Source organism: Callorhinchus milii, unplaced genomic scaffold (assembly GCF_018977255.1).
Source record: "Callorhinchus milii isolate IMCB2004 unplaced genomic scaffold, IMCB_Cmil_1.0 Scaffold13, whole genome shotgun sequence".
Lineage (NCBI taxonomy): Eukaryota > Metazoa > Chordata > Chondrichthyes > Chimaeriformes > Callorhinchidae > Callorhinchus > Callorhinchus milii.
Window position 1 is genome coordinate 3,198,833 of NW_024704754.1, and position 19,961 is coordinate 3,218,793.

The 19,961-nt window shown below is 40.5% G+C and overlaps 2 protein-coding genes across 2 annotated transcripts in view; both read left to right on the forward strand.

Annotated features, from left to right (window-relative positions):
- The window catches only part of vdac1 (voltage-dependent anion channel 1), a 12,044-nt gene extending 2,735 nt beyond the window's left edge, over positions 1–9,309 (forward strand). Inside the window, 8 exon segments of the mRNA NM_001292321.1 lie at positions 3,714–3,789; positions 4,835–4,884; positions 6,101–6,253; positions 6,338–6,390; positions 6,932–7,159; positions 7,472–7,622; positions 8,241–8,298; positions 8,814–9,309. Coding sequence (NP_001279250.1) covers positions 3,723–3,789; positions 4,835–4,884; positions 6,101–6,253; positions 6,338–6,390; positions 6,932–7,159; positions 7,472–7,622; positions 8,241–8,298; positions 8,814–8,905 — 852 coding nt within the window. The 5' untranslated portion in view covers positions 3,714–3,722 and the 3' untranslated portion in view covers positions 8,906–9,309.
- A 2,879-nt stretch (positions 9,310–12,188) lies between these two features.
- LOC103183745 (keratinocyte-associated transmembrane protein 2-like) lies at positions 12,189–19,691 on the forward strand. Its single transcript, XM_042340145.1, has 3 exons — positions 12,189–12,357; positions 16,922–17,619; positions 18,018–19,691. The coding sequence occupies exons 1-3, from the start codon at positions 12,285–12,287 to the stop codon at positions 18,150–18,152; spliced, it is 906 nt and encodes a 301-aa protein (XP_042196079.1). The 5' UTR covers positions 12,189–12,284; the 3' UTR covers positions 18,153–19,691.
- The last annotated feature ends 270 nt before the right edge of the window (positions 19,692–19,961 follow it).

The following is a 19,961-nucleotide window of genomic DNA, read 5'->3' on the forward strand; positions in this document are numbered from 1 at the left end:
GGAGGCTGGTGCAAAGTGGGAGGGTAGAGGAGTGGGGTGTAAGCAGGTTGGAAAAATCGAGAGGTGAAGCGATTTCACCAAGTTGTGCACAGTTGTTATTAGTACTGCATTGAAGCAATCTACAATATACAGGGTCTGAAAGCAGGTTCTGGGAAACATTCAGCTACGAGCTTTCATAAGGTGTAATATTGTAGGTTGGGTCAGAAATATAATCTTTTAAGATACAATTCCATGAAAATTTTAATAATAGACTCTGGAATGCTATCCTGTGTGAAGGACACTATATAAATTCAAGTTGTTGTTGTTGATTGATTAAAAACTGCTTACATCTAGATAAATTCACAAGTTTTATTCTGGAGTAGTTGAGGAAATCCCTTATGAAAGACTACTTTTTATATTTTACTGATTAATCATATTGGAATCTACATTCAAATGTACCATTATCTGAAATTTTGCCCAGAGGGGACATGTTTTTTATTCTGATTAAAATTCTGTTAGCTGGGAATATCAATACAAAATGTTTTAAAGGTTCATAAATGCTTTGTGTAAATGTTAAACTTTGGATTCAAAATCAAAGACAATAAAATCCCCACTGGGCAGAATTTTGGACGAGAGCATATTTGAATTTTCATTCCTAATTAATTAGAGCGAACTATTTCATGTGTAATTTTAATGATAAAAACAGTGTAAGATACTTACACTGCATACCAGTACCATGTTTCATCATTGTAGTTATTTTTTCACAGAAAATTTGACATTCCATCATATTACACATCCAATTCTCTCAGAATTGACTGCAGCATAATTCTGTTCTGTGAAATGGGGAACATTGTTCAAAATTAATGTCCGAACTATATTATATTCCACCCCATCATACGGCAAGGCAACTGCTGATTCTTCACCCAACTGGTAGTTCAGATATCCACAAGAAAGAATTGCTTTTTTAAAAAAAACTCAACTTAATGTGTATTTATGACAAATGAATTCAAAACTGGTATTAAAAATCCCTGTTATTTTATTATTGGGATCCCATTAACCTGACAACACCTGAAGGAGTTAACCAGTTATTACCTGCTGAAAGATGAATAATTATTAATTAGAATCTCTGGATAATAATTATGATATACGGTACTGATTGTAGAATGGTGCTGTTCCATGTTCCACTGCTTCCAAATCTTCTGTAGATTTAAACCAGTATTCTAAGCGAATTAAATGCCCAGTACATATAATCAGACCATCAAGCCAAATAACAAATTGCATTTATACGTCAGAAGAATGTCTCACCAGTCATTTTTCCTCTCAAATTAATCTGTTTGAAGTTGTGTGGTTGGATACTTGTGAAATCTGATGTTCAAACACAAAGTGCAGATTACAACCTTGGCATTACTCTTTTCTGGCCATTAGAAGTCTCTTCGTGCTATTGCTTTCAGCTTTGTTCCCAAAAGTTGTCTGTTTTCTTTGGTCAGCTGTCTGGCTAATGCATGAGGAAACCCATCACCATGCTTAAGAGTATTCTAATCAGATTGAGGATTCCACATAATATGGTAATTTACCTGTATCTGGGATGGAATGTACACTCATAAAACATAGTCAATTCACTTGACAGTATATTCTGTGAAGTGCTTTGAAATGTCTAGAAGACGTGATGAGGTGCTGTATTCAAATGCAAGGATTATTGTAACACCCTGTAATAATAATAATAATCCTTGCATTTGATATAGCGCTTTTCACGTCTTCCAGACGTCCCAAAGCGCTTCACAGAATATACTGTAAAGTGAATTGACTGCATATTTGTGGGCGAACGCGGCAGCCAATTGCGCACAGCAATGTCCCACAAACAGTCGTGGATTGAAAATGACCAATTTATTATTGTTTTGTTTTGGAGGGATTATTATTAGGCTCTGTGTGGAGTAAGGAAACTTGCCCAAGGTTTCGCCCTGTCTGGAATGTATACTTGTAGGGACACAAAATGCACCTAATTCCAGAGAGTATTAGGTGTAAATTGGCGAGAACCAAAGTTTAGGAATCCCAGAGTGTGTGTTGGAAGACGGGGTTGAATGCTGAGTTCTTGTCTAATCTCGCAATTCAGATTTGGGCATTTCCTTGAGTCCAAGTTTTAGCAATTTAGACATGCTGATTTGACAGATTAATTGAAAAACTGGCTGTGGATTGCTTTTCTGTTTCATTGTAGGACCTTTACCCCCAATGAAGGAGTGGCCTGATTTCTACAATGTCTGTGGAAACTTCAGGAAGTAGTCTTACAACAGTGTTCATGGAGGATCAGGTTTAGAATGAAGACAAAAAAAAAAACATTTTATAAATGGTTTGATTCTAAAATATTTTTCTGTGTAATTCTGCTTAAACGTGGCTTAACTTAATTGAGAAATATTAAGAAAAACTAACAAGCAAAGAGCTACACTTGTATTTCAGCGAGATGAACCGTACAGTATGTGGTCATTCATGCTCATGAGATTTATTGCTTCTGACGTTGCTGTTGTAGTTTGGGATTTCGAACTGCCAAGGAAACTTAATTGTTCAATGACCGTGTATGGGGGGGGAAAAAAAAGCATTAGAAGCTGATTACTTATTTTGCTTTGCTACATGTTTCTATGCTGAAGCAACGGTTGTATTCCAGGAACTAAAGAGAGCACATTTGAAAAGAACACTTTATCTGTTATTCTGACTTTAAAAAAAATGTAAGCTGTGGAGTAACCTGATGGTAAGGTGGAGGAATATAAGCCCGGAAGTTCTAGGGCTAAATGGCTGGTTTGTATTGAATTATCTGATCTCAGCCAAGGTGGCACTAGGAATGCAGTGATTGCCCTTAGTGGTTCTAGGACAAATGGGATGGGACGAGAAATCAGTTATGGTTACTGTTTCTGATTGTTATCCAATTCCAATTCAAATCAATTATGGCAGGATTTGGAGTTGTCTGTGTGTTTTGTTTGCATCTTCTCAAGTGTAGTGACTTTATATTTGTAGACGAACACCGCAGCTAATTTGTGCACAGCTATGTCCCACAAACAGCCATGAAGTGAATGCCCAATTTATTTCTATTTTTTTGGGTGGGTGGGGGGTGGTGGTGGTGGTTTCTGCCATGCTTAAGAGTATCCAAACCAAACTGAATTCCATGCTCCCACCTATAAATGAAATTCCTGTGTAATGGAATGTGCACTCTCCCTGAAGGAAAGCATCGTGCTTACCTAATTCCAGACAGTATTAGGCTCAGGCTGATAAGAGCCAAGACTACCCGAGTGTATGTTGGGATGTTGCTGGGGTTGGGTCAGCTAAAACCGCATAGTTTCCTCCAAGTCCTACCGATAAGCCAAGCTGGCTGGGCTGTCATCAATAATGCGTGGGAGTACTGCAGACACACCTGGCTCAGGATTTTTTGCGATTCATACTGTACACTTTCTTTTAAACAAGCCTATTATACAGCTTATGAAAAAGTGCCTTGCTGGGAGTGGAACTGGGAGCTTGCAAAATGTTGCAGTTCTCCTCAGCCTTGAACCTTGTGTGTTGTGGGTGTCTCCTTTGCCTTTTACTGTTTCCTTGTAAAAGAGTTAAATGTACTCTCTGTTCATCTGAGTAATAGTTGTGGTCAGTGACGATATCAAATGCCTGTCGAAAAATTAGCAATTTCAGTGTTTATTTAAAGCCATTGTAATTAATTGATTATTAGAATGATCCTGACGATTTGTGCTCTTTTAAAGCCAGGGATAATGGCAATTCCACCAGCATATGCAGATCTTGGAAAATCAGCGAAAGACGTCTTCACCAAAGGCTATGGTAAGAAAAAGAAAGGACTAACTATTCAATAAATAATCAAAAATAATAATGCTTGTATTTGATGTCAGACCTTATGATGTTGAAACATCTCAAAGTACTTACAAAGTTTTCTGTAAAGTGTAATGTCTGTATTTGTAGGCAAATATGGCAGCTAATTAGGGCACAGTTATATCCCTCAAACAACCATAAGTGAATGACCAGTTTATTATCTGATGGATTGTTGACGAGGATCCTGGAAGAAATTCTTCTCTTTTCGAATATTACGATGGAATCTTTAACACACCTGAACATGCAGGTGTGGTGTCTCAAAAAAGGCAATACTGACAATCCCACGCTCCCCGAGCAATGTTTTGGTGTACACTCGACTACGAGTTCAAAATTCCAACTTGAATCCACACCCTTCTGACTCAACCATAATAATTGGATTTATATAGTGCCCTTCGGCTTAGCATCTCAGCATCTTAAAGGCAGACTGCCAAACCTAAAATTATGGTTTGAATATGTTTGACAGTCAGATTCTGGATTGCTGTTTATTGAATTGTCATCAAGGCACCTAGCTATTAATGAGAAAAAACTTTATATTTTGTCTGATTTTGTGTTTATGAAGGCTGTGTGAAGGATGAGTGTTCGTTGGTGCACTGCATTGATTACAGTTTTGCGTTTGCCATTACTAAGTTTTTAGGGACTTTACCAGATTTGTTTGTATTTAGCAGTGAGTATTTAGGGGGAAAGGAGAGAAACGAGAAAACGTCCAGTTTTGTTGTGGATTAACAAGTGTAAATTATATTCCTACAAACTAGTATTGATGTGTATATACTTTAAGGTAATGGAAAAGTTATTTTACAAAAATACAGTAATTTGAGATATTAAGGTTATGGATGTTTCATGCAAAAATTCCTCTCTGCCATTGAAAGTTTCAAAGTAATTTTAATATGGGATAAATGAACTGTGCACGTGTAACAAAAATAATATTGACCATTAGAAAATAAGATGCATTTCATTTGTGAAACCAAGTATGACAAATCTGTCTTTAATCTTTTAATAGGATTTGGCTTAATAAAGATTGACTTGAAAACTAAGTCACAAAATGGACTGGTGAGTACTGGAGTAAGAAATGCAACCAATAACTTTTTTTATTCCATTCTGTCAACTCTGTTTCCTTACACATCTAATGCTGGATAACCATTAACCTACACAATGCCTTCATTAATTTGCCGTAATTGTGCATTCAGTACATTGAGGGTGTTCACCTTGTATTCTACTATATTTACTCTTTGTCCATCCATTGAATGGGTGCACATTGTGACTAAGTGTTTGAAAAGACCTTTTGATAATTTGAATAAAGATGCCACATGACTAAATGCCTACCACATACTGTTAATAACTGCAGACTTGACAAACCATTTCAAGCTGGAATACTTGTATAATTGAATATTTGTAATTCTCAGGAATATTTTTGATTCCATTGAAGAAAGAAACTTGCTAAATGAGATCCAAACAAAAGAGAGAATAGTTAGCATTTTTAGTTACTGGAATTATCGAAGATATAAATTTGTAATTATTGAAATACAAGATCAAACTAATACTTTTGCTAATTGTTATGCACGTGAAACAACAACTCTCCTTTATATAGTGCCCTACAAGTAAAATAAACATCTCAAAGGGCGTTACAAATAAAAATGATTAGGAATGAAGTGAAGCAAGAAAATATTGTCACGTTAGGAAAATGTAGAATCGAGTGCTTGGTTGATAGAATAACTTTTTTTTATTGTTGTGTCCTTGTTTGACTGTACCTGGAGTCCTGTAGCTCAGTGGTTAGAGCACTCGCTTTGCAAGTGAGAGACCTGAGTTCAATCCAGGCAGAGGGCGAAACCTTGGGCAAGTTTCCTTACTCCACACACAGCCTAATAATCCTCCAAAACCAAAAACAATAATAAATTGGTCATTTTCAATCTACGACTGTTTGTGGAACATTGCTGTGCGCAATTGGCTGCTGCGTTCGCCCACAAATATACAGTCAATTCACTTTACAGTGTGTTCTGTGAAGCGTTTTGGGACGTCCTCCTGACGTGAAAAGCGCTACATCAAAATGCAAGGATTATTATCTATGCCGGTGCTTTGAAATTACAGGTCCCTTTAGCTTACAGATATTGCTTAAAAAGAGATTCTTGTTATTTTACACTAGCTGCAAAATACAAGCTAATTTGAGTATCTAGACAGCTAGTTAATCCTGCCAATGAACCACACAGATAAATATAAATTCCATTTTCTCTGTTGCTTGCTGCATATTAACTGTATTTCTTTGTTGTAGGAATTCGTAAGCGCTGGTTCAGCCAACACAGACACTAGCAAAGTTACCGGCACTCTGGAAACAAAGTATAAACGGCCAGAATATGGATTGACATTCACAGAGAAATGGAACACAGAAAATACTTTGGGAACTGAAGTTTCTATCGAAGATCAGGTAACTGAGACAAAATACCAGATAGTAAAATCGCTTGGCCTTTTTGAGCATTAATGTGAACAGACTTTTTTTCCCCTTATTTAGCTTACGAAAGGGTTGAAGATAACATTTGATTCATCGTTTTCACCTAACACTGGGTAAGTAAGAACAGCTCTAGAAATGGCTAAGATAAAAGAGCAGATTAGTTTTATCTTATCTTTGAAATAACTTTGCATTTTATCAATGGAATTGATTTTGTAGACCTGGTGGATTCATTTTTTTAATAAAATTGCATTGCGTATTATCCCTATTATCCCTGACTAAACTCATCAGTAGTCAATGTGCGCCAAGGATTTCCCGATATTACTGTACATTCAGTAGCTAAGAGGCACACAAAATGATCAAAAGTAACTCTTTAATTTTTCTCTTCTAGTCAGGAATAGCTGCTGTGGATCTCCTCACAATGACTGAAATTGGAACTCGCCACCTAAGCAATAATTCTGCTGCTTCCCCTGCTGAGATAAGCTAACTCAGCATAGACTTTCCCAGCATATATGGCTCAGCTACTCATTGAATAACAGCTAAATTATTAAGCAAACTTATGTCATTTAAACTTAAAATAATAAGGTGGTGACACTTTGCGAACTGAACTGATCTGTAATTTTGTCGTTTTACTGTTTCATTATTTTCGTAACGCAGAAAGAAAAATGGGAAAATCAAAACTGCCTACAAAAGGGAACACGTCAACATGGGGTGTGACATGGACTTCGATATCACTGGGACTGCCATCCGTGGAGCTATGGTGTTTGGTTATGATGGGTGGCTAGCAGGATATCAAATGACATACGAAGTTTCAAAATCCAGGGTCTCTCAGAGTAACTTTGCTGTTGGTTACAAGACTGATGAGTTCCAGCTCCACACAAACGTGTACGTATCCCACAGGCGCATTGCTAGATTTGAAAAGAAATTCTGTCGGGTAAATACTAGGGAAACAGATTCTAGATTCATCAGACATGCGCATTAAATATTTGTGATAAATCAATGTCTTTCACCAAATGGTGAAAGGGAAGTCTGTAGAATGAGGCAAACCTAAAGAGGAAAACATTAATTGCGACATGTATAATTTAAATATGGATTGGATTAATCATGAATCCCCTCTCCTTGTATAGTGGTTGTAGTTGTTTGAAATTATGACATTTTTAATGTCTTCTTCATGATGTGTATGTTTCTCCACTGCAGGAATGATGGTACAGAGTTTGGAGGTTCTGTTTATCAGAAAGTCAGTGATAATCTTGAAACTGCTGTCAATTTAGCTTGGACAGCTGGGAATAGCAACACTCGGTTTGGTATTGCAGCCAAATACCAGATTGATGACGATGCATCTTTCTCAGTGAGTACATGTTTGCTTTAATTCCTCCCCCTTTAATCTATTACCAATCCCTCATAGAAATAATTCCAGTATACCCTTGTAATAGCATATTGCATTTCGTTATAAAACAGCAGCACAATAGATAATAATAATTCTTGCATTTGATATAGCGCCTTATCATGTCTTCGAGACGTCTCGAAGCACTTCACAAAATATAAAGTGAATTGATTGTATATTTTGTTGGCCAAACATGGCAGTTAGTTGAACACAGCAGCATCCCACAAACAGTCGTGGATTGAGTGAGCAAATTATTATTTTTTTGAAGGAATTATACACATCCCTGAGATCCCAACAACTGCTCACAGTGCTTGAGGGAGGAGTTGTTGCTCACTGGCCAACTTGCTGCACACAGTGGCAGGTGCTCTGTACTGTCAGCAGCAACCCCAACACCCCAGAATTGATGACGAGTGATCATACTTTCATTTGTCGAGTAATGATACGTGGTCTCATTTTGAGGTCCCAATGACCCCATTATAAGACTGTCTGTAAAAGATGACGCACGTTTAAGTTAATGTTCTAAAATACGCAATTGGACATTTTGGTACATTTTTTAAAGAGATTATTGCTTTCATTCATCAGGTTAAAGTGAACAATTCAAGTCTGATTGGGCTTGGCTACACTCAGGTGCTGAAACCAGGTAAGTCGAGTTTGATTCTCAGCAAGCATAATGTATCATGGAAAAAAAGTAACTGGTTCATTTCACACCAGAATATATTGATTATGAAAAATAAGCCTGCAGATTTTGTTAATTAAGAACATAAGAACTTGCTGGCAAAATAAGACCAAGTTCCATTTAGTTTGCCTTCCAACATTTTAGCAGTCGCTTTGACATGTCATGTCCCAAACTATACTGTATCCCGAGATATTATTTTCTAAGAAATCTATTAATTTGTTCTCGAAACAAATGACATTTTCTGCTTCCACGGTCTCCCCAGGGAGCCTGTTCCATAAATTGAAAGCACTTCTGTGGGTTTGTTTTCTGAAATGTCATTTTATCTCTCGATTTTTCTTCTACTAAAGGGGCTTCTAATGACCTTTTTTTGAATGCAGACCCACTTAAATAGTATCAACTAAATAGTCTGTGGGCGGTGGAATTTGAGTATCAAAGATGTATGCAATCAGTAATATGCTACTTTCATTCTTTCTTCCCAGGTATTAAATTAACTCTGTCATCACTGCTGGATGGCAAGAATATTAATGCTGGCGGTCATAAACTCGGTCTGGGATTGGAATTCGAAGCCTAATTTGTGGGTGGAGAAACCCGACAATCAGCAGCTCCCAAATATTTTCCAGTGTAGCTACCTGCAAAATCCAGTGTTCACTTTTCTGTTCAGCCGTGTGTCCAAACACTATTGTACAATTGATTGTGTTCTCCAGATATTGTCCCTTTTATCTTAAAAAAAAGTCATTATGGCTATTTATTGTACTTCTTAGACCCTTGAAATTCACCTGTACATGTCTTGTTTATTTCTGGTGAAGACTGGTTGTATGTGGCGTGAGAGAAACCTACACACTCCATTACTATTTGTGAATTTGTGGTCCCTGTTCCCTGCACCATCTGAAAAGCTAAATGCGATAGCCATATGGAGGGATCTGTATGTTTCACGCTAGTATCTGTGATGGTTGGATTTAATAGGAAGTAAAATGGAAAATAAAACAAAAGAAAGTTAGTGTACCATTTTTCTTAAATGTTCCCTGTTGTGCAGTTCTTAGCTTAAAATAAATATTGTCTTCCAGGTTTTTGGGCCTGCAGTTAAGGGAAATCATGCAATCTACTTGACTGTTTAAGAACCCTGAATAGAGACTACTTTAACTTTATCTTGTGTGTGTGGTCTTATTCAAGTTTACAATACTTTCATCACACCAGTTCTAGCCAGGCTCTACCGGCTCCTGTCGCCGAACGGATCAACTTCAAGATCCGCACACTCGTTTTCAAATCCCTACACGCCCTGGCACCTCCTTACCTCTCTGACCTGCTTACCCCCAACGCAGAACCCGCTGCCTTCGCTCGACTGGCTCTGGCCTTCTGCATGTCTCTTGCGCCCTCCGTTCCACCGTTGGTGGCCGCGCTTTTAGCCACTATGGCCCGAAACTCTGGAACACTCTTCCTCTTTCCCTCCACCTTGCCCTTTCCTTCCCCATCTTCAGGTCGCGTCTGAAGACCTTCCTATTCGGCCGTGCCAACAGTCGCCTCCCCCAGGCTCGGCTTTGTTCTCCGCCACTGTCGGGTATTCTGGGACGATGCCCTGTGTGACGGGTGCTATGTAAATGCAAGTTGTTGTCACAATAATTTTAGAGTAGGTGACACAATATCTAAGAAAACAGATTTGATGGAAAACGTATTGGAAAACATATCTGTAGTTGACGGCTCTATTTGTGAACCTTTATTTGGCTTCAAAGAACTTCAGTAATTAAAAAAAAACTTGCTTTGGTTAAATCCTGGGAGTCAGTCCAAAACGCACATATTCAATCCTATCCCAAGTTTTTCTTATCTAGAGTAAAGGATTAGTTACTTTACCTTCTCAATCTCTTAAAAACAATTTGTGGAGTGTTCTACTCATTTTCAGTTTCACACTGAAAAAATCTGCCGAAAATAACTAATTTTTAAAAACTGACAAATATCTATAAAGAATGTACAGCATGGAAACAAGTCACTGCCCAACCAGTCTACTGGTATTCATACTCCGCACGAGTCTTCACCCATTCCTTACTCCCTCCCGTACACTCCTAGTTCCTTCTCGCTCATGAAGGTCCAGCTTCCTCCAATGCATTTACACAATTACTGCTTCAGGCAGTGAGTTCCACAATCTTCACAAAGTAGTGCCTCTTAACTTCTCTTCGATCCCCTAGTTGCTAACTTATATTTGCGTACTCTGGTTATAGATTCTCCAACCAGTAGAAATAGCCTATTTATCTTCACCTTATTGAAACCTTTTGGTAATTTTAAACACTTCTATCAGGTCACCCTTGAACATCTCTTTAGTTTGTTTTAAGTAAAAGACCTAACCTATGCAGTCTATCCTTACAGTAACCTGCCAGCCCTGGTATCACCCTTGTAAACGTCCACCGTACTCTAGAGTTAGAGATCAGAATTGGACACAATGTGGTCTAACCAACGTTTTGTATAAATTCAACAACAACATTTTATATTCTATCCTTCCGGATTTAAAGCCTAAGACCACATTGGCCTTTTATAGCCTTATCTACTTGTATCGCTACTCTTAGCGAGATTTGTGGATCTAAATCCCCAGATCTCTTTGCTCCTCCACTCCTCTTAGATTCCTACCATCTAGACCAGGGCGGTCCAGTCTTTTGGGCGTCGAGGGCCGGATGCCACCTGTGAGAAACGTCCGTGGACCGCACGAGCAATACGTTTGTTTTTCCTTTCCAGAAAACATAAAAGAATCGAACAGAAATCCCATGTTTAAATTGTGTGACTAATTAAGTGCATCAAATTTATTAATGTATTAAAAGTCCAAACACAAGATATCAACTCAAGCCGACAGAGGTCCTGACGTAGAATGCTCAACAAAACCCAAACAGATCAATCCGTAAATCTAACCCCCGAACTCCGTTCAACACGACTTGCCAACGAATAAGGCCCTGAGGTTTTCCAACACTTGTAAATAAACAAGTAATCCACTTCCCACTTGCACTGACATCCTCTGTCTTCCAAATCTATATCCCAATGCAAGGATTGTAACAATACGGCGTCTCATCACGTCTTTGAGACGTCTCAAAGCGCTTCACAGAATAATAATAATAATAATAATCCTTGCATTTGATATAGCGCTTTTCACGTCGGGAGGACGTCCCAAAGCGCTTCACAGAACACACTGTAAAGTGAACTGACTGTATATTTGTGGGCGAACGCGGCAGCCAATTGCGCACAGAATATACTGTAAAGTAAATGGACTGTGTATTTTGTGGGCGAAGCGCGGCGGCCGATTGCGCACAGCGGCGTTCCCCCCCCCCACACAAACAGCCGCGGTTTGAAGCGACCAAATTATTATTATTATTATTTTTTGACGGGATTATTATCCCCCGGAAATATTACTCGCCAATCGACTTAACAAGCGGGTGTCCCCCCCCCCCCTCCCCCCCCGCTGACTGCCGGGGAAACCGAGGGGTGTGGGGGTAACGTCCTGCCCGGGAGTCAAACACTGTCCGTGAGAAACGATTCCGGGGGATTGTAAACATAAAGTCTGGGAAACACTGGATTATATGGAAATGTGTCATATTTAATAAGGGGAGGGAGGGAGGAGGGAGGAGGAACAGCTGGAGGGGGCGGGAGGGACAAGGAACAGCTGGAGGGGGCGGGAGGGACAAGGAACAGCTGGAGGGGGCGGGAGGGACAAGGAACAGCTGGAGGGGGCGGGTGGAGGAGGAGGAACAGCCAGAGGGAGGGAGAAGGAACAGCCAGAGGGAGGGAGGGAGGGAAAAGGAACAGCGGGAGGAGGAACAGCCAGGGGGAGGGAAGAGGAACAGCCGAAGGTGGGAGGAGGAGGAACAGCCGAAGGCGGGAGGAGGAGGAGGAGGAACAGCCGAAGGCTGCGGGGAGGAGGAGGAGGAGGAACAGCCGTGACGCGGGTGACGTCAGTGCAGAGCTCGCGCGGTGTGAAGATGGAGGTCGGGCCCTGGAGCGGCTTCTGCTTCACTGTCGTCGTCGCGGTGGTCGCCTGTCGGGCCTCGAACGGTGAGTACCGGCGGCTGCGCGCGGGGCGGGGCGGCGGGAGGGGGGCGGGGGCCGGACACCGGGTCTGCTCTGTCCCCGCAGCTCTGCGCGTGTGTGAGGGGGGGAGGGGGGGAGGGCTGTAGTTGAGGGGAATGGAGTGGGGGGTGTGAGGGGGAATATGGGGGAGTGGGGCACTGTTTGGGGGGTATTGTGGGGCACTGTTTGGGGGGTATTGTGGGGCACTGTTTGGGGGGTATTGTGGGGCACTGTTTGGGGGGTATTGTGGGGCACTGTTTGGGGGGTATTGTGGGGGCAGTTTGGGAGGTATTGTGGGGCACTGTTTGGGGGGTATTGTGGGGGCAGTTTGGGGGGTATTGTGGGGCACTGTTTGGGGGGTATTGTGGGGGCAGTTTGGGGGGTATTGTGGGGGCAGTTTGGGGGGTATTGTGGGGGCAGTTTGGGAGGAGTGGGGCAGTGTGGGGGGTATTGTGGGGGCAGTTTGGGAGGAGTGGGGCAGTGTGGGGGGTATTGTGGGGGCAGTTTGGGAGGAGTGGGGCAGTGTGGGGGTGGGAGCACTGTTTGGGGGGGGTGGGTGTGTGGGGGGGGATGTAGTTTGCTGGTTGTTGGAGAATAAGAAAGAGGGGGTATCAGTCAATCAATCAATCAATCAATCAATCAGGAAGGTCAGCGCTGTGCTGACTCCTTTTTGCATGAAATGCCCTGCGAGTCGGATCCCTCGGGTGGATGGATGGTGTTTGGAATGTTTCTCAAGGGAGGGGCGGTTTCGTATTTCAAAGAACTGAGGTTCGACAAGAAAAATAAATATAATAATTTTGCCAGCGTGGAACCGGGATGCTGGCGATCAGTACACTTCCTAGCGTTGGACAACACTATGTCACAATCAATTCCATAAGAGTCTTCTCCACCCCACAGGCTACTGTCCCATTTCCACCCCACCCCCCGGGAACTAAAGGTCGAAAACGGAATAAAATGTCGTCCGTGACTCTAAAAATAAGGATTTGAAAGTATTCCGTGGGAATAAGTTCCAAACTGGACTCTAACGGCTGTAATAAGATGCTGAACGTACCAGATTTCTATCAATAGGTGGTCACAGCCTCCAAGCGTATCTTTTGTTATCTGAGGCTTTGACCGAGCCTTCAGCTCCCCTCTCGACTCCCTTCCCCCTCCTCGCTCCCTCCCTTCCCTCCCCTCACCCTGACCATTTCCCCGCTCCTCGCTCCCCCCCTTCCCTCCCCTCACCCTGACCATTTCCCCCCTGCTCGGGTCATGACCCAACTGTGCAGCGCCTTGGGACGTCCTCCTGACGTGAAAGGCGCTCTATAAATGGAATCTTGTTGTTGTTGAGGCTTCCTCCGACCCATTTGCAAAGTCCAGGATCAAGCTGTGAGGTGGATTTGTGGCAAACACGGGAAGCCTTTGCAGGGAGAGAGGGAGAGCTCCTCGCCCATCTCTGACCTGGCCTTTCTAAAGTCCTGCAAAGTGTTGCTGCTACCCAAGTTCGCTCAGAGCACTCCCTTCATGTCCTTGCTCAAACCCCTCTTGTCTTGTCTCTCTGTGACGAGGGCTCCCTGTGACTCCCGTCTTCCTTGACTTTTCTACTGCTTTAAACAGAATAGACCACTCTTTCCTCCTTGATCACTTCTCTGTCTCACGGGACTGGAATCTCCTGGTTCCGGTCCTATGTGACCCACTGTTTCCTTAAATGGCTTCTTGCTCTCGCACAGTCAACTGCTATGTACCTTAGGGCTCTTATCTTCAGTCTCCTCCTTCTCCCTTGGTGACATAAGCAATGAACCTACTTACTGCTAGGTAAACAGAGGCGTGTGGAGTAAGGAAACTTGCCCAACCTTTATGCCCTGCCGGGAATCAAACCCAGGTCCTCTCCCTTGCGAGTACTATAACCACTGAGCTACAAAACAATGTGCAACGTTTGCAGAGTGTGATTATATTATGTTAGACAGAAAGATGAATTGCTGCAATTGCTCTTGCTTCATTTGACCCATAAGGTGCACCAAGTCGCATGCATTGAACAAAGCTGGAGTGAGGCCGATGTGTAATAATCAAAGCGCAAACTAGTATTTTGCTTCTCAGGAGAAAACTTTGTTGGGAGTACTTTTAAGCTGCAACCAAAAAACAGATTCTTGCGATTGGCTTCTTATGCTGTTTTGTTGCACATAAACAGTTGCGACATCCATTGCAATTGGAAATGGAACATGCATCAAAGTGCTGTAGGTCAGTTTGTGCTTCTAGCTGTCGAATCCTTTGTGATTTAGTACCGTAGGTCATTTTGTGCCTTTGGCTGCTAAATCCTTTGTGATATCCATTGTTCTCCAGTATGGATCCGCAGTAAATTATTGTGCTGTTTTCCTTCGCCTCTGTAACGTTGCCACTTCCGCTACTACCTCTCTCTCCCCTTGGCTGCAGAAATCCTCACTCACACTCTTCATCACTTCCAGACTCGATTATTCCAAATCCCCGTTCAGTAGCTTCCCCGGCTCCTTCTCTGCAAATCTTCAGGCCTTTCAGAACTCCGCAGCCCACGTTCTCCTTCATCAGTCTACTGCCACCATTTCTGCTCGTCTCCACCAGCTCTCCGTCCCCCAGGGAATCAAATTCAAAATCATTGTCCACATGTTCAAATCTCTCCATGGCCCGCCACTCCCTATCTCTGTGACTCTCGCAACCCTGCCACCTCGGCCATTCAGCTAACAGTGCCCTGCTTCAAGTCAACTGACCTGACCTGTCAACCATCAGTCGGGTGTGCTTTAAGCCATTCTGCCCCAATCTCACAAATGTGTATGGCAGTATATCAATGTAGGTTTGATCATTGGTCTCCCACTTCATGGGTGTTTGTGGGACATTGCAGTGTAAAGGTTTACAGCTTTTAAACAGCTTTTTAATCTATTTATTTGGTTACATTAAATGAACACAATCGTTGAATATATTAATTGACATTTGCTATTAAGCGAGGCTTTTCTGCTAAGAAAGGTTTGGATACTTTCAAGTTGTCTGGATCAAGTGAGTGGGTGCTGCATAAACAAGGATTTTCTTCAGAAAGTTTAAAGTAAACACTGGCTTGTTACCAATACATGAATGAGCTTATTCAGCTCCAGCAGAATGGCTCAATTTTGCTGGATTTTTTTCTGCTTTTGGAAAAGTCCTGTAGAGCTCTTGAGGCACCAGAAACCTTTATTTATTAGTGAATGAACAGCCAGTTCAGTATGCTGTGAATACTGAGGTAGTAAATAGAAAAGCTAGCAGTGTGCTTCATGCAACTATTGTGAATTGAGGCCTTATTAAACCTACATAATTTGAAATTGAATCACATTGTATATTGATTTAAATCAAGGAAGGTTTTCTGTAACTGTGTTTTAGTTTCAAGAAACCAAACCCCAATGCTCAGTGACATTGGAACATTCATTATATTTTCAGCTCCTGTCCTTTTTCCTTCGCAAAATAACATCTTAAAAAGAACAATTTATATTAAAAATAAACCCACTGCGAATACCCTTGTTTTTAATGTTATTATTATTAATAATAATAGTAATCCTTGCATTTGATTATTATTCTATATATTATAATATATTAAAAAGATATTGAAAGATCTGTCACAGGGTTTGGTTTGGGAGTTGCCAAGGAAGTTTTCTGAACCTTCCTTTCTCAACTGGCTCAGCATTCTTACCTCTAGTTCAAACTGTTTTTTGTAAGAATTTATAGTTTAATAAAAACAGTTCTTCTCTTGAAACCTGTTTGGCTGTGCTATTCGCCCACAAATATATGGTCAACTCACTAAGTCTATTCTGTGAAGCGCTTTGAGATGTCGAGAAGAAGTGAAAAGTGCTGTATCAAATGCAAGGATTATTATTATTCATTGTAAGGTACATGTTTTCTGCACATGAGTTACTGCACTATTATATGACTTGTGCAAGTTTGACTTACTTTTCATAATCATATTAAATGTTTGGTCCCAACTAATGCGACTTATGTGAGTTTTACTGTAATTCACTTCATGTCTGTTGGATATTGCTGTTCCCAATTTGGTTACCACGTTCTTCTACAAAATACAGTTGCTTCACTTCACAGTAATTCTAACTTGAAAGGGGTTATAATCAATGCAAGAATTATTATTATTACTACATTCTGTAGTATTATATTACTACTCTGGAACTCCATCCTACGGTCCTTGCGCCTCGCTTCCTCCTTTGCCTCCTTCAAGGCCAGTCTTGACCCTTCTCTTCGATCGTACCTTTGGTCACCCTCCACCTCTCTGCCTTCCCTCACTCCTAAACCACCCCTCCCCCATGCTCGGACCCCGATACCTGACTGTTCAGCGCCCTGGGACGTCCTCCTGATGTGAAAGGCGCTCTATAAATGTAATTTTGTTGTTGTTGTGCATTGACAAACTCGCATTCATACCATAGGTTTTGAACTGATGTTAAATCAGTTCATTCACAGCAGTGGACATGGTTTTAAATAACCATTTAAAGTGGTGAAAGTTTTGTGTTATTTGATGATTAGTGTTTCATATGATTGATTGTATTGCTATTTGTTCTTTTTTCAACAGAAACTGTTGTGAACCTGACTTCTTCAAGTCACACGTCGAACAATGCGAAAGATAATACTACAGTCGATCTTCTCACTAATGATACTTTCGAGCAAATCAATTCATCTTCAAGTCACGTAATTGACAGTACTGTCATTACTACCATTAATATTAAACCCACTCCACGGCCTTCTACAGCACTGAATCTCAACACCAAAAACAAGAATACTATGCAGAGTGTTGATCATAAAGCTAACGAAACACCTATGACATTAGAAAAAGATGCTGACAAGGCATCAACTGTGAAAGGAAGCACTGCAGTAGAGAGAGAAAGTACAACTGTGTCTATGATCGATGCAGGTAATGCCGATGAAGAAGAACTTCCCGTAACACCCAATGATGATCCAACAAAGATAGATGAAATGACTGAAGAGTTGATTCCTGTGAGTTTGGATGATGAATCCGAGGCTTACTATGATTCTAACCTGGACAAAGGAATGGATGATAGTAATCCAGTGGATTATTATGATCAAAACCAGATGGATGAGGATGACGAGGATGACCTGGACACCAGCGATATAGAGGATTCACTGGAGCTGCCCGATACACCAATATACATTTCTGCACCAGAAGAAGACGACAGTCATTTCTTTTTTTATCTGGTTGTAGCTGCCTTTCTGGTTGCGATCATTTATATCACCTACCACAACAAAAGAAAGGTGGGTTTGTTCACTGATGAGCGATATTGGTTAAAATAATTTCTATTTCGTTTTGAGATATTGCTATTTATGCCACCGCTTGTATGGTGGTGATATAAACTCTTGAAATATTTTTGTTATTTAGCATTGCATTTTTCAAATTATTTGACTATTTTGACCAAACTCCTTTTACTCCCACTCGTTTCTGCACTACATTCTGAGTTTTAAGTGACAGTGTGCGGCAACCAACTCAGAAATTCCAACAAATCTCACAAATTCAAAAGAACTTAATGTGAAAGTTTCTTAAAACAAAAGGTGTTTATATATGAATTGTATATGTTATCCCTTCCCCTTGCACAATGCTATGCAAGCAAAATGCTACCGACCTTGGATAATAGTGCTTTTTTAATTACTTTCAGATTTACATTCTCCTAGTCCAAAGCAGACGATGGAAGGATGGTCTTTGCTCGAGGACAGTTGAATATCAGCGGTTGGACCAAAATGTACATGATGCCATGCCATCACTTAAGATTACAAAGGACTATATTTTCTAAGTGCATTACTTGCAGCTTTATAAAAGATAATAATTGTCAATCTTATTATATGCATTCCAGTTTGTAAAAATCTTTTTCATCTTGTGCTTACGAAAGAGTGCCATTGAAAACACGAATACTTGGCCTACATCTATAAATATTACAGCTAAAACAAATCAATTTGTTACTGATCTTTGCTGGAAACTGTCTTTGCTGGAAGATTTTTTATGTGGTTATGTGGGCCGCATCAAAATTACCTCTAAACTGGGTCTCTTTACTGCATTATATCTGTGGCTCAACAAAGATGCTTTTGGTTTACAATAGCTGTCAAGACTAGAGTAGTCAGAAATCAAAAACAAAAGCTTGCTAATTGCTGGCAAAGGTTTTTTTTCCGCTCTTTGAATTGAAAGACATTTGCGTTTTGTCTCCTTTGAATTTCAAATTTTCCTTTTTTATGTTACAGGGAAACGGGTGACTTAGAACTAGACATTTGGTTGTTGTTTGTTATCTGCCAGTTTAACAAAATTGTATAAATGGCAAATACTTTTACATAGCTTGAGTACTGGAAAGGAATAGGTTGGGTGGCATGTTTGCCTGTTTTCTGTAATTAGGCTATTGATCTTTTAAACCGGTACTTTTTTTTTAGTTCTGATCAAAATTGACTCCCTTTGAAGGTCATGATATTTCTGGGTTTTGTATCATAATTGTTCTTAATAGCCTTTAAAATGTCTTGTTAAATGGCACTTTAGCCAATACTGGAGTGGAATTTCAAAAATGCCTGCCTGTTGCCTTAGCAAAATGTCTCCATCTTAAAATGCCTACCATTTTTATTCTGCAATCATAGACCTGGATCTATCTACTCAAATATGTAAACCACAAACATTTTTATATTGGCTTTCGGGAGTGTCATATTTTATGTTGCTATGTTTAATAAGGTACCTTCAAATGTAGTGTATTTTTCAACGTTACTTTGTGTACAGCCACAAGTGGTGGATCAGGAGGCTTTGTTGATACCTTTTTTTAAAGTTATTGGTAACTCTGATCGGTGTGCGTGGTACTATATACCTAATAGGTAGTTGCTCCAGAAGCCATTTATCAGTCTACCTGAAAGCATGATTTTTTTTTTAAGTGATTATCGATAAGAACCTGCATTCATAAGCTTGGTGTGGGATTATCAAGGTACTAGATCAACACAATTGGTCAGTTGTCTTAAATTATTTGGCCAAAATATCAGCTTTATTATTTTGCAAAATTATGTAGCAGTCCGAATCATAAAGGATGAATGACGCAAGAAACATTTACCGATGTATTCTTGACTATTTTGATCATGTTTTTACAAGGTAAGCCGCTTAAGGCGCATACATAGGGGGTGGGCATTTTGTCCGAATTAACTAGTGCCCAAGGTTAACCAGAGTCTGGCTTAAGTGGCTTCCACTGGTTTTGATTTAATGTTAGTGTGAAGCAATGCAAAAGAAGCACAACTAATCATAAATTGTTGCAGTATTGTAGAAATTTTGTTTTTCATATCTCGTGTATGTTTTAATAAAGTTTCTGAATTAATGCTGTGACGTCTCATTTTGCTACCTTGGGTAGTCCTGATTAAAGAAGCAATTTTACGTTTGATTAAGAGGATAGTTCAAAGGGAAATCTTTGAGGGACATTACAGACTGAATGGATCTGTTAAAGGGCAAAGCAGTTCATATATACCAATAACTGATTTGTGCCACCACTAAGTCAGCTCTGAAATTGTTCTTCATGACTTTCTTCCTAAAAGTCCTAACAAAAGTGGTTTAATTTTTCTGTCCTTCCACCTATGTCCTAACCAGTGTC